The following is a 15,101-nucleotide window of genomic DNA, read 5'->3' as shown; positions in this document are numbered from 1 at the left end:
ACCACATATTGACAAATGTTTTGAAACTTTTTGACTAGGTTCTCCTATGTATGTAATTGTTTTAAGTTGTTCGTGTTTTATATTAGGTTTCGGATAAATAGAGTTTACTGTTGTCTGGATTTGTTTTTTATTTATAATTTTATCTGTAATGGACGGATTGTAGCCGTTGTTCAGTGCAATTTGTTTAATGATATTAAGTTCTTTGTTGTAATTTTCTGTTGAGAGTTGCGTATTAAGAATGTGTATAAAAGAGTGAAATGCAGCCATTTTGTGTGTATAAGGGTGATTTGAGCTGTTATGTATGACTGTGTCCGTGTGTGAAGGTTTATGATATATTGAAAAATCTAATTTGTTTTGCGCTTTCGTAATAGTTAAGTCTAAAAAATTAATAGTTATCCTGTTCAATCTCGATAGCGAATTTTATACGATTATGTAATGAGTTAATGTAATTTAAAAAAGAATTCAATTGTCTGTCCGTTCCAACAAAACAAGCAAAGTCATCATCCGCTTATCTATACCACCATAGAAAACTTTTACTTAAAGGATATTCTAGTATGATATTTTCCAAATTTTGCATAAAAATCTCGGCTAACAAAAGACTAAGTGGGTTTCCCATAATCAAACCTTCTTTAGAGATGTAAATCTGTCCATTAAATACAAAATAATTTTGGTCTAAGACTATTAAGCAATCTAATAAATCTTGTTTCACCAATGGGTTAACCTGTTTCCGAGTTAGGGTGAAATCTATTAAATCTATCAGACCCATAGGTGGAATACTGGGAAATAAGTTTTGTACATCAAATGACAATAGCGTTGCGTTAGAAAGGATTTTGATATTTTTAATTTTGTTGATTAATTCAAAAGAATTTTTTATTGCAAATTTTGGTTTAAAATCTGTGTGGAACATTAAAATATTTACTAATTTTGTTGAGAGTTTAACTGCTGGAGCTGTTAAATAAGACACGACTGGTCTAATGGGCATATCTTGTTTATGTAATTTAACTAAAGAATATAATTTCGGCGGTTGTGGATTCATAATTAATAAAAACAAAAACAATAGTCTCGATTCTAATTATGCTATACACTTAAACACACTACAACTACATACAACTACAATTTTGATATTTTACATACAGCCACAAAAAGTAGAAAATTAAATTTAATGGAAGCGATGGAGATAAACAAAATGAGACATTCAAATGTCGATCGATTAACGATCAATTAGATTTAAATACCTCTCCTTTATTGAACTTAAATTCTCACAACATTAATTAAGGTTTTATTGTCATTTTTCGGTATATACAGTAGCATGTAGTTTGTAAATATTACATTTGATAAAGACACGGTGTTGCCGAAACAATTGTCATGTGAAAATATATAATTTCGTGAAAATCTGAACTTTTAGTGCTTATTTATTGTGATAAATGTATTTTCATCAAAAAAAGTTCAATTATCGAAATCGATTGCTACGCTAGACTTCATTATTCGGATATACAGGATTAGGTATTATTAAGGATTCCTGTACCTACAATACTAATGTTTTTTTGCAAGCTTTGTTTAGTTTTGGTTGTCAATTAATTATTTACGAGATTTCAGATTTACTATGGTTCAAATTTATTTGCACTGTTTGATCAACATCTACAAAAGTATGAGTGAGCAGGACTATAATGAAAATAACGTTCCGTCGATGTTATTGGAAACTTGCGATAAAAGTTAAAAAAATCACAGTTCCATCTAATTACGTCGATGCCAATATATTTCAAACTCAAAAAATTTCAAATTAACATTAATAAATATACAAAACTCGACACAAAAATTATAAATCACAAACGTCGCCAAGAGGAAATTCGAATAAAGATCATAGACGGTTGATAACTGACTAACGCACGAAACATTTTCTGCATTTATAAAAACCATCCACCAACTTTTACACCAAACATGCTAACTTATCGGTCAGCTGTTCCAACCATTCCATAAAGGCATTCTTAACATATAAGTTGATTCTGAATTAAGGTTGGAACGAACCTTCTATTACTTGCAAATATAAATTTTAATTAGGATAAATATTTTAATTAATTCACTCCCGCACCAGTGCTCTCGTATCAATGTCATCAAATTTATTGCGTCAGCAGGTTTTCTTCAATAATTAATTCATGAATTTTTGAAGCAAAATGGTTCAAGGACGAAGAAGCCTAAGAGGATGATGATGTCACATTATGGGTGTAAAACGTCCATACGTGTGCAATGGGCATAACGCGAATAAACAAACCGAATGTGGTTCCGGTTCAATTCGCCGGTCCTAACCACGACATACGTAACGTTCCTAAAAATATATCTATTGACTTGCCAGGTTGGAGCCGGGGCTCTTGTTGCTGTCGGTGGTACTCATATCTGCGTCACCTGGGAACCATATTTCGGCAGCCCGCAACACGAAATATTAAAATGTGCCTTCTTTCGCGTTAACTTCGGGCAACCAATTGATCCGGCAGTCTGGAAAAATTCGCCGGCAATGCGACGTGGAAGAGTGTTGTTTTTTGGCAACCGACTTCGCACAAGTTCGGGGTGCTTATTGGATACGCCTGATGCCAAACTCCGCCCCCGACGTTGGAGAAAATTCGCAAATAATCGATCGAACTACTTAAAAAATGTTTGGAGGTTGACCGCTTTGAAGGAGCCCCTCTAGCGACAAAGACGCCAAAATAACGGTTTAGTTAAAGGCGAGAAACACCGCATGCTCAAGTTCAAGGACAGATTGCAATTAGAAGCGTATTAACTATTATTTATTCCGTCGTAGCGCTCATTTTAACAATAAAAGTTGAAATAAACCTATATATGCCTCAAAGGTTTAAAATTAAGCCCCAATGCCCTAAACTTTGAGCAAAATACATTTTTAAATTTTTGAACATGCTTCTCTACTTTATTTTCTATTTTTAATTTATACAGTGTGACCACTAAAAAAAAGTTTGCCCGAAAAAGAAACAAGCTGTTCCAATCAAATTTGTAGATATATTTTGAACAATAATCTAACTTTTCAACTTTTTTTCAAAAGTTTCAATTTTGACAGGTAAAGGCAAATTTAAAAGCAATATATTGATTTATTTAATGCAAATGTAATATAATAAAAAAAAATTATGTTCAAGATTTTTTAATTTTTGAACCCATGGCGTGGAACTTTTGAAACCTCAAAATTCTATGTTAAATTCGGATATATCGCCATGTGCGTGTGACTTCTGAAAAGTAAATGGGCCCGTCCAATGTAATTTCAAAATTTATGATACTCTATAAGCAAAAAATACATTTTCCAATATTTGGACACGCTTCTCTATTTTATTTTCTATTTTTTAATATATACAGTATGACCATTAAAAAAACTTTGCCCGAAAAAGAAACAACCTGCTCCAATCAAATTTTTAAATGTTTTTTAAACAATAATGTAACTTTTTCATTTTTTTTTCAAAATTTCTATTTTAATAGGTAAAGGCAAATGTTAAAAAAAATTAAATTGATTTATTTAATACAAATATATTTTAACAAAATGAGGTAGAAGATTTTTTAATTTTCGAAACCAGGGCGTGGACTTTTTGAAACCTCCCATTTGGAGCGCCGGGCCGCTTAAGCTTAGAAGAATCTATTTTATGTTAAATACGTTTATATCACCATGTGCGTATGACTTCTGAAGAGTAAAGGGCCTGCCATATGCAATTTCAAAATTTATGATACTCTATAAGCAAAAAATATATTTTTAAATTTTTGGACACTCTCCTCTACTTTATTTTCTATTTTTTAATATGTACAGTGTGACCACTAAAAAAAAGAATGCCTGAAAAAAAACACTCAAATGTTTAGATATTTTTTAAACGATAATCTTACCTTTTTATTTTTTTGTTCAAAATTTCAATTTTGCCAGGTAAGGGCAAATATTTTAAAAAATTCAAATACAATTTTAAAAAATAATGTAGAAGATTTTTTAATTTTTAAACCAATGGCGAGGACTTTTTAAAATCCATCGAAAGCCCCGCACTGCTTAAGCTTAGAAGCCTATTTTATATTAAATACCCATAAATCGCCATGTATGACTTCTGAAAAGTAATGCTGTTTCAAAATTTGTGATATTCCATAAGCAGAAACACATTTTTAAATTTTTGGACACGCTTCTAGACTTTATTTTCTATTTTTTAATATATGTACAGCGTGGCCACAAAAAAAAGTTAAAGAAAGAAATATCTAATAATCTAATATCTAATCAGGACTAATAGTAATAAAGGGAGGGACCTATAAACTATAAATTAGCCACTGTTTCAGATAGGCAATAAACATACAAAATTACTCATAAAGGCAGATTAAAAATGTTAATATGTACTGTGTGTATTTATATCGTAATAAATAATAACGATATTAGTAAAATGGCGTAAAACATCGACAATCATTCCATGCTGTACATGGTGCGCGACCACATTTTGACACCCATATCCAGACTTTTTAGTTTTAATTAGTTATATTAATTGTTTCCCACATTTTGGCAGCATTTGTTTGTAGTTATTGTATTACTGTTACTTAGTCCTTGTGGCCATCATCCCGTTCAATAATTTTGCTGTTCATATTTGAACCATAGCAGTGAAAGCCATCTTCAAAAAATACGAAACTTGCGCGCCAGTATTTTTTCTTGAGGCTATGTATGGAGATGTAGCCAGACTAATGGAGAGTTAAATCGCAAATATGTTGTCATTTCACACGCAGCGAACGTATAAAATTTCCTGGATCGACTGACCCAGTTCGATGAGCGTTTTTGCCTGTAAGAGGAATTGCAAATACCTCCGGCAAGTAATAAATCGGCTTTTACTAGTGTTGGCAGCCACCTCGGCGCCCGGTTTATTGATCGATTTTTTTTAGGACTAAGTTTCTGCCATCTGTCGGACGGTAGCGGCAGTTGCTTTCTGAAATTGTCGGTATTGTCGGCTTTGTAGACGTCGCTTTTACTATTTAAAATACAGGATTAATCACCTAAAGATTAAGATAAAAGTTGTTATAAATTATGTTCTATCAATTTTCATTTAAAATTTATACAAGCTGTTAAGGACACTTCCAAAAATTAATGACATTTTTGCATTTATTAAACTCTACGCTCTATTGTAAAACAACCGCAGATTTGCAAATTTTGTAGTCAACATGACAACAAAATCGAAAAGTATTATATGGCAATATTAAATTATTAGCCCCAACTTTTGGGACAGTTTGCATAGCGATCCCCTTAGGAGCTGGAAGAAACCAAACGCATCGCTAGTAGCAAATCGATCAGGCATTCGCCCCTTTAAAAATTTCCGGACATTCTCCGGCTCCGGTTCATTATCCAGGATAAATAGGATCCGTCCCGACGGTTCCGACTGGATAAACAGCCGTGCCAGACATTAGACTGGCGCCGACGAGGCTAGAACACGGGGCCGCCGCCAAAACGCACGGATAGAAATCGTTCGCAGGGGGTGGTAATGGTACTTACTTGTTGTTTGTTTTCCAAGTGGTGCACGGACTGGATGTTGATAAACTGAGGAGGAGTGGGTCGCCCGTCGTCCTTCGACGGAGATTTTTCTTCCTCGTACTCCTTCTTCTCTTTGTGGCGTTTCTCTTTGTCGGAATGGTGGTGGTCCGAGTCGTGCAGTTCGTCCACGCCGTGCCCATGATAGTCCCTAATGTGATGCTTTTTTCTTTTATTTAAAAAACGAACATGTTCAAGCTCTATAAATTTCTTATCGTTATAAGTCGCTAAATCTTTTTTTTATAAAATCAAAATGTTGTTCTAAAAGCTGCTTTTACGACCTACTCCAGAAAAGTAGAGAGTAAAATTAGAGGATGTTACAAAAATAAAACTTTTTTAAATGCATATTTATTAACTTTAATTAGATTAATTCTAACTTATGTTTTTATTTATAACATGAGATCTTTTATTGAATCAAACATAAATTGTTTTTAGTTAAGAGGGCGATATGCATTAAGTTCCAAAAATATATTAAGAATTACACAAAATACACCTGAAGCATTAATTAAATCTGCTTTCTAGAAAGTTAACTGTCACCCCTGTATATTGAAAGCAACCATTGAAGGTCACATAAGCAAAGCCTCAACAAATTAACAAAATAATAATATTATATATATATATATATATATATATATATATATATATATATATATATATATATATACAGGGTTTTTCACTTAAAACTCCGCACGCCAATAAGTCCAAAACGAAAAGAAATATTTAATTTATGTAAAAAGTAGTCAAAGTGTGGGGTCAAGTAGATATTTCCTAAAGTTTAAAAAATTCGACGCCTGCAAAGAGCTGGGCGTCGCGACGCGTCGAAAAATTATTCGATTGCAGAGACTTTGGAAATACGCGCATACAAAAGTACATATTATTTAAAAACTTTTTTGTTATTTACTCAAACTTATTTACTTTACCCGTTTCTAAGTTATACCGATTTAAAGTAAACATTTCTTGATTAATAAAAAATGTGATTAACGCTTATTTTTACAAGTATGCCATGAATGTGAGTTACTATGGCAACCATTGTTATCGCAGTTGTCTTAAGTGCAATTACAAACAATAGATTTCAACTATTTTAGTATGATTTTATTTATTATTTTTATCGATTTAGTTCTGATAACATGATAAATAAATGAAAAAACAGTAAAATACCTACAAGTTAATAACCAAAATTATTATTGCAATTAACTACATAATAAGACATTTCAAAAATTTTTTTCAAAATTATGTCCATCTGCTCGAACACAACTATCAAAAACTTTTAACAGATGAGCTTGGGTCACTTGTAGGACAGTCCTTCTTGTGATAGCGGCACACGCTGCACTAATTTTGTTAATGAGATCAGCCATATCTTCGATAGGTTCTTCATAGATAACGTTTTTTAGGTAGCCCCAAAGAAAATAATCTGGTGGTGTAATGTCCGGGGACCTCGCCGGCCACCTTACCGGTCCATTAGTACCAAACCATCTATTGGGATATTCTCGATTCAAATCCCTCGTTACTATTTGGGCATTATGTGCAGGCGCTCCATCCTGCTGTAGCCACATATTCATTCTAGTGTCAAGAGGCACTTCTTCTAATAGTTCCGGAAGTGTAGTTTGAAGAAATCTTAAATAGCGATCTGCATTTAAAGTTCCTTCGTAAAAGTAAGGTCCAATAAGGAATCCATTTAATATGCCGCACCAAACATTGATACTAAAAATTCGTTGGTTACCTCTTTCTGTAATCCAACGAGGATGGTTTTCGGACCAAAAACGACAGTTGTGTCTATTAACGATTCCATTATTTTGAAATCGACTTTCGTCGCTCCATAAAATTTTCGAGAGAAAATTTGCATCTTGGCTATACAAATCGGACAATAATGTCGCTAAGAAATACATTCTTCTAGCATAATCGCCTGGTTCTAGTTTATGAACTAGTTTACTTTTGTACGGTTGAAAAGAGTTTCTATGTAGAATTCTCCACGAAGAACTTATGGTAACACCGGTATTTTCTTTTATCTCTGATAGGGATATCTTGGGATTATTATCAACCTGCTGAATTACAGCAGCAGTATTTTCATCATTTGTAGCCGTCCTGTTCCTATCTCTTTTAGGTTTTATGAAACTGCCATATTCTCTTAAATTTTTACATAAACTTGAAAAGGTTTTTGCATCGGGGACTCTTCTATGCAGATAACGCCGTGCGTAAACTCTTTTTGCTTCTCTACAATTGCATCTGCATTGTCCAAACACCAGTAACATGTCTACTTTTTCCTCATTGCTAAATTGCACCATTTTCACATAATAATTCTTAGTTTTTTTAAAACCGAACAAATTTGGATATTTCTTGTGACAAAATGTGACAATTTTTTGATACAGCAATAACAACTTACGTTTGTAATTGCACTTAAAACAACTGCGATAACAATGGTTGCCATAGTAACTAACATTCATGCCATACTTGTAAAAATAAGCGTTAATCACATGTTTTATTAATCAAGAAATGTTTACTTTAAATCGGTATAACTTAGAAACGGGTAAAGTAAATAAGTTTGAGTAAATAACAAAAAAGTTTTTAAATAATATGTACTTTTGTATGCGCGTATTTCCAAAGTCTCTGCAATCGAATAATTTTTCGACGCGTCGCGACGCCCAGCTCTTTGCAGGCGTCGAATTTTTTAAACTTTAGGAAATATCTACTTGACCCCACACTTTGACTACTTTGACTACTTTTACATAAATTAAATATTTCTTTTCGTTTTGGACTTATTGGCGTGCGGAGTTTTAAGTGAAAAACCCTGTATATATATATATATATACATATATATATATATATATATATATATATATATATATATATATATATATATATATATATATATATATATATATATATATATATATATATATATATATATATATATATATATATATATATATATATATATATATATATATATATATATATATATATATATATATATATATATATATATATATATATATATATATATATATATATATATAAGACAATATTTTAATATCGGCAAAAGTTACAGAGTGTTTTTAAAGTTTATTATAATTTTATTCTTTCCAAAAAACAACTTTTTGCTGTATTTTTTATTTCGGAAGTAGTATGAAAGGACATTGAAAAAATAACTAAAGAATTTAAATTTAAATTAAAATAAATAAACAAAGAAATGATAAAAATTCAAAAAATATGGTTTGTTTGAAATTTTATTTATCACGGCATGCCAAAAAAAAGTGTCCAAGAGTTTCCGTGCCAACTTTTATAAAAGTTCCAGTTCCATTCGACTTTTGGGATATTTAAGTTGAGAAACAAGGTGTATTCAAGTACAATGAGTAATCCAATTTTCATTTTCAGGTCGTGATGTATTCAGTGAGCGTTTATCATACCTGTAAATCCCCTGGGAGTCTATAAAATGCATCTGGTAGGAATGCGACATCCCGTGGGAATCCAGATATTGCCGGGAATCTCGTTTGCGGTCATGTCCGGTTGCAACCCCCGCGTGGCACTCATGTTCCGCGTGATGGTGGTGGCTGACGGGGGTATGAGGAAGGACCGGATAATCCCTCGCATACCCTGCAATTTCTTTCGTTTTGGGAACATGTTTCCCGTGTTTTTCTTTGCCGTGGTGCTCCTTGCCGTTTTGGTGCTCGGCGACATCCTTGTGGTGTTTCTCGTGGTGTTCTTTGTGGTGGTGGGGTAGGTGGTGATGCGCGGCCTCGACCAACGTCGGTTGTATATGCGTCACGAACTGAGCCATTGGTGAACTCAGGTTACATCTGAAATGGAGGTTTGTGGACACCAAACTAATGCCTTGTGGGTTAGCTGCTACGAACTGGACTCTGCTGTTTTTATTCTATTTCTTTCGTTAGTTTTTTCACATTCAGATTCAGAAAACTACAAAGATATGTTACTCTTAAATCATTTACCTAATTGAAATTTAGCCCAACAATTGGCTCTTTTTGAGCGATCTTTCGCTTCGTTCTACAATCCTATTTCTTATTTGAATCTAAGTTTAAAAATTATCTCATAAATAAATAATATAGACTGTAACGTTATATAAGACATATTTGTTGATTAGAGTTAAAATAACTTTGTTATAAGTGTGGAAAACATGCTCAGTTAAGAAAACAGCCATGCTCCACTTCGCCGAGTTGAAAATAATAGTCATTCCTATTATATTCGGAATACCTTGGAATAGGCCATAACTGATGGCAAAACTTCAGTTCGTTCTCGTGCATGGAAATTACTAATTAGTTTAGATTTGGCACAGGCGGAGCACAGCGGAGCGTGTGATTAACGGACGAGTGTCTGAAGTTTATCAGTTTTGTCCAAAAAAATATTCCATTGAAAACAAGGGCAAAAATATAAGAGACGATTTTTTTGGTGAACATTTTGACACAGGGTTCCGTATTTTATAGAGGAGGCTTTTCCGAGCATATATTCATTAACCCAACCCAAGTTATTTGTCAATTATGTCAAGAGATTGCTATTGAAACGCCTTCTGAAACACCAAGTATAATACAATATACATACTAAAATGTCTGATATTATTCTTTAAAACGTCAATTTTGGAAAATAATATGTAACCATGTGTTTCGTGAAATTGATATAGCCCGCAATGATAAAAAATGCTACCAAAATGTGTACGTGTATCCAAATACCCTGCTCTAACCAAAGCTAAGAGTGGCCCAGAATCGCACAATAGACAAAGACTTGTCTTTTCAAAACAGAAAATCCGGCGCATTTTTTTAAACGTGCCGCATTTTTTAAAGTCGAAGCTTACCACAATTTTATAGAAATATATCCACATATCGTATTTAAAAAACGCTACACAAATAACTAATTTTGATTTTACTGTACTGGTTGGTGCACACGCCTCGCAAGTCGTGACAACTCTGAAGCTGCAAGGGTGCAAAACACGGAGATTTACTTAATGAATTTCCCGCCCTACGGAGAAGGCGACAGAGCCTACACGCCGTGACAGTCAGTCTCATGAAAAGCGACAGGAAGATTTTCCAACCTCTTCGTTGGAAACGTATGATGGTCGACTCCTATTTTCTTTAAGTTAATTTTGGACATTTGGATTATTCCTTCTTGTTACTGGAATACAAAAATATTTGATTTTTAGGCAAGGCTTTAATAAAGTAATGGAAATTTTGCGATGGCACTTACGCGAAGGCCCTAAATTTTGTAAGACTTTTACGGGAATCAATATCGAGTTCGAGACCAATAGGAACGAGGAAATGAGTATCCGCCACTCACTGCGCAGAGTCTACCAGACTGTGTAACGACATACGGCTGCGACATCCATATTTACTTCAAACTTTTCACAGCTCTGTTCTACGCTTGCTCAGTTTTTTTGCATCACACGCCAGAAATGTATATCGAGCTTATTGCAAAGTGCAAGGGCAATTTTTTAGGGGCGATGCCTATTGTTTCCTCAGGAATTACAGCATATTTTTATACCGCCGTTTAATAAATAAGATCACGAAATAAATAAAATTTGTCCCTAATTAGACCACTTGAGAGATAACAGAAAAAACGACACAGATTGCTTATCTGGGGATGTCCATTTGATATCTTAGTATGAAGATCATTGTAAAGGGATCCTGGTCATTCCGCGTATATCATAATTTATTATTTAGGATGCCAAATGATACTGTAAAATTGAAATAAAATGTTTTGATACCTTCGAAGGGCAGTAAATTACCCCGTGCTAACATTTTTTCAATTATTTGGTAATACCACATTTTTCCATAATTAAGTTGGTTTAATCACTAATTCGCTCACAAATCAATTGACTGACGTAATTTAGTAATATAATGTTGAAAACTATTTAAGATATAAATAAAAGAGAAGTAACAATTTTTGTTTTTATTTGACAAAACACTATGCACTTTATTATGCTTTTCAAAGTCTGCCTTCCATTTTAAACCATTTAAATTCAAGTAACATTTTAATTGTCCTGCTGTCATTGTGTAATTGTGTCTATTGCATTGAAAATGTCTCAATTTCATCCTGACTAGTTTATCTTAATCTTTTACTCCTTACTTAAACAATTACATAATTAAAAATTTACTTACTTTTTAACGATTGATTAGATTTGGCTTGTTGATTAAAGCAAATTTTTAAGATTAAATTAATTGACACCGGGCAAGGATAGCAAAACGTAGTAATGTCAGCCGCTAGGTAATTTCGAATGTGTTTCGAATTAGTAAAAAAAAGTAATAAAGATAAATAACAATATTTCGATTTTAAATAAAAATTGCCATAATCAGTAACGAATTCGCGTTTTGTGTAGTAAATTCGAAATAATTTGACTTTAATAACAACCGTTAAGTGGAAGTGCTTTACAAAATTCAATTTGTTTTTGGTTTTAAGTTCTTTTATTCGTATTTTAGGTTGGGATAAAGAATTTCAGATGCGATTTTGGCTGGGTTGTTGGGCTGTTTTTTGCCGTTTATGTCGGAAATTATATCAAATTTGTTGGTTGAGGATATGAACGATATTGTCCTTTCTTTTCCTTTTAGATATAGAATAAAAAGTATTAAACAGAAAAGATTTTAATTCTTTTTACAAAACTTCTGGATTTTTTTTTTGCTGAGTCGAAGTTGCTGACGTTTCGCCAATCATCGTGTTGGCTTGACTGACTGAAACAGTTTCAGCAAGCGCGACTCAGCAAAAACCGACGCAGGACGAATCCAGAAGTTTTATAAAAAGTATTGCAGTAGCCTGTGGAAGTTTCTTTGAAAAATTAAGATTTTAATTAGTTTTAACTTCAAAACCATAGTCACTCTAATTATGCATTTTGTCTTGGCCGATTCACTTAATTATTATGTTTAAAATTTCTTAGATTGGCTGTTTCCTTAACACCGAACCTCACTGCGTTTTTGTCTTTTTATTCTTTTCGTTGTAGTACTAAATTTATAACCGGGTTATTTTTAACGTTGTTTTGATGGCAAATAACGTGCTACTTTAAAATAAATTGAAAAAATCTTAGATAAGAATTGATAGATTAAGAGATCAATTTTCGATTTTGTTTTGATGGCGGATTTCACATGTCGTGGTCGCAAAATCCTAAGAACCACTGATAATGTTATATATATATATATATATATATATATATATATATATATATATATATATATATATATATATATATATATATATATATATATATATATATATATATATATATATATATATATATATATATATATATATATATATATATATATATATATATATAATAAAAATAATTTATTTCTAATTACACTGATAATTTTTATGATTCTTTCTCCGTGTGTGCATGTTTTACCATATTGGATGATTAGACAACATGGCTATAATTACATTACAATGTTGGTTAGTTTGTTGATTGGTTAGACAAATTATGATATATTGTGTTTCTCGCCATCTTTATCTTTCATATAATTACTTATGTAAATCGATATATTTTATTTATTCCAAAATTCCAATTAGCTTGGGTAAAACGTCTCACCTAACCTAAACCCAAGAAGCACTCAAACATCATACACAATACAATTCTAAGGAATAAATATAATATTGCCGGTTAACAAAATAATATTACAAAACAATCAAATTAACGAAATACAGATTAAAAGTAAGAACTTGAAGGTCACAGTTTAGGATTTTCTTCAGGAAGTAAGCGGTTCTCCGAAAATATTTTTTCCCTGGTTTGTGAATTTGATCCATGTTTTAAATTAAAAACAGTATTTTTTTTTGGTAGGTATATCTCGGTAATGTGTATACCGTAGTTACTGGTGATAAACAAAATTAACAAAAATACGTAAAATTTGTTGCTATTCAGTATATTTCAGTTACCAAGGTGTCGATTTAACTAATACTAAAATTTTTTGCATATTCGTCTTCCGATACAATATTTTCAATGCCAAAACTAAGCAAAACTAATTTCCAGTGATAAAAATTAAATCTGAAGACTTTGAAAGTAGCTCTAGGCTACAAGCGTTGCTCACCGATGGAAAAAAGAAGGAGAAGACGTAAAAGAAAAGTGGTCCTTTGATAATAATGTATTTTTCTTTAGTCTAGATACTTCCAAAAAGAAACGAGAGTTTATCCAAATCATACAACCTACCACACCGGAAGACCTGTGGAATAATTAAAATGCTTCAAAGATTTCCTTTATATGGTCTGTCAGCATACCATGATTAAATAATAATAATAATAATAATAATAATAATAATAATAATAATAATAATAATAATAATAATAATAGAATAGAATAGAATAGAATAGAATTTATTGGCCATTCAGATACGTCACAAAAACAACAAATGGTACGTCATAATAATAATAATAATAATAATAATAATAATAAATGTTTTTTATTGTGTAATGTTTCATCAACAAGAGTTTATTACAATAAATTTATTACAACTGCTGCCCAGTCTAGCTTAAAAGCTACTCTGCTGAACGGGACGTTGACATGTGTAACCGAGACATTTAACTTAAGGCATTAGGCATTGAAGCAATTCATAACAATTAAAATTTAGGCTTTTTAGCCTCAGTACCTATATATCAAAAATCCTATAAAAACCATAAACAGTTTTACAATATGAAAATGTTATTATTAGCTTAAACCGAATTTAACATATTTTTTTATATGCGTATTTAAAAGTTTTTATTAAAAAAACAACTAAAATGTAGATCTCTACGAGCATCCATTCTCAGCCAATTTATATCGCTATGAAGGTGAGAAGTATGATCAAATTTTCGTATCCCATAGACAAAACGGAGACATGAGTTTTGAACTCTTTGTATTCGGGTTCAACTCTCATGATCCACGCAAAAACCGTAGACAAAAATCACAATAATTAAAATTAGACAAAGACAAGAGACTAACATAAGTTTCTTCTCAAACTTTTGCCTAGTATATGCCAGTTAATATAAAGCATCCTTAGTGAGGAGTAGGTTTTTTTGAAAATAAATTTTAAATGTTCCTTAAAAAAAATAGTTTGGTGTTATTAACTTTAATGTTAAGTCTGCTGACTAAAAACAAGGTTTTGTTTTTTTTTCAAAAAAAACTTCCGCAGGCTACTGTAATACTTTTTATAAAACTTCTGGATTCCTCCTGCGTCGGTTTTTGTTGGCTCGTCTCCACGGATTCCCAAAGATTCACAAATAAGGATTACTCCGTCGACCTATGGTCAGCACCATTGCTTCTCCAACATATTCTCTAGCAAAATATCTAGCTTCCTTATTGAAATCCTTCACAGGGAAAGCTGACAGTTTCGTATTTTATTCCTTCTATTTCATTGAACAAATAAAAATCATTACCTTTGATGCACAAGATATTCTGGTTAGTTTCGACGTAGTATCCCTCTTTACTAATGTTTCTATTCCTGGAACTCTCACCATCATTTCAGATTTATTAACATCCAAGAATCTAGAACCAAACCTTCTCACCTTAATTTGAAAAATGCTTCTTTAGAACATATTTTTCTTATAACGGTAAAATTTTTGAACGAACGTATGGGTTCTCCACTATCACCAGTCATCGCGAATATATTTA

General features: G+C 32.1%; 1 protein-coding gene across 2 annotated transcripts in view; it reads right to left on the bottom strand.

The window, feature by feature from the left end:
• The window catches only part of LOC132698802 (ankyrin-3-like), a 61,364-nt gene extending 50,712 nt beyond the window's left edge, over positions 1-10,652 (bottom strand). The window contains exons 1-3 of one of the 2 annotated variants that reach the window (XM_060665092.1): positions 10,479-10,652; positions 8,935-9,324; positions 5,495-5,699 (exon numbers count right to left, since the gene is read on the bottom strand). In XM_060665092.1, the coding sequence (XP_060521075.1) occupies positions 5,495-5,699; positions 8,935-9,305 (576 nt within the window). In that variant the 5' untranslated portion in view covers positions 9,306-9,324; positions 10,479-10,652. The remainder of the gene's footprint in view (positions 1-5,494; positions 5,700-8,934; positions 9,325-10,478) is intronic. The other variant, XM_060665093.1, reaches the window with a different exon arrangement.
• Between the last annotated feature and the right edge of the window lie 4,449 nt (positions 10,653-15,101).

The sequence above is a fragment of the Cylas formicarius genome, unplaced genomic scaffold, assembly GCF_029955315.1.
Source record: "Cylas formicarius isolate icCylForm1 unplaced genomic scaffold, icCylForm1.1 PGA_scaffold_2__14_contigs__length_35257938, whole genome shotgun sequence".
In the NCBI taxonomy this organism is placed as follows: Eukaryota; Metazoa; Arthropoda; class Insecta; order Coleoptera; family Brentidae; genus Cylas; species Cylas formicarius.
This window is presented reverse-complemented; position numbering and strand designations above follow the sequence as displayed.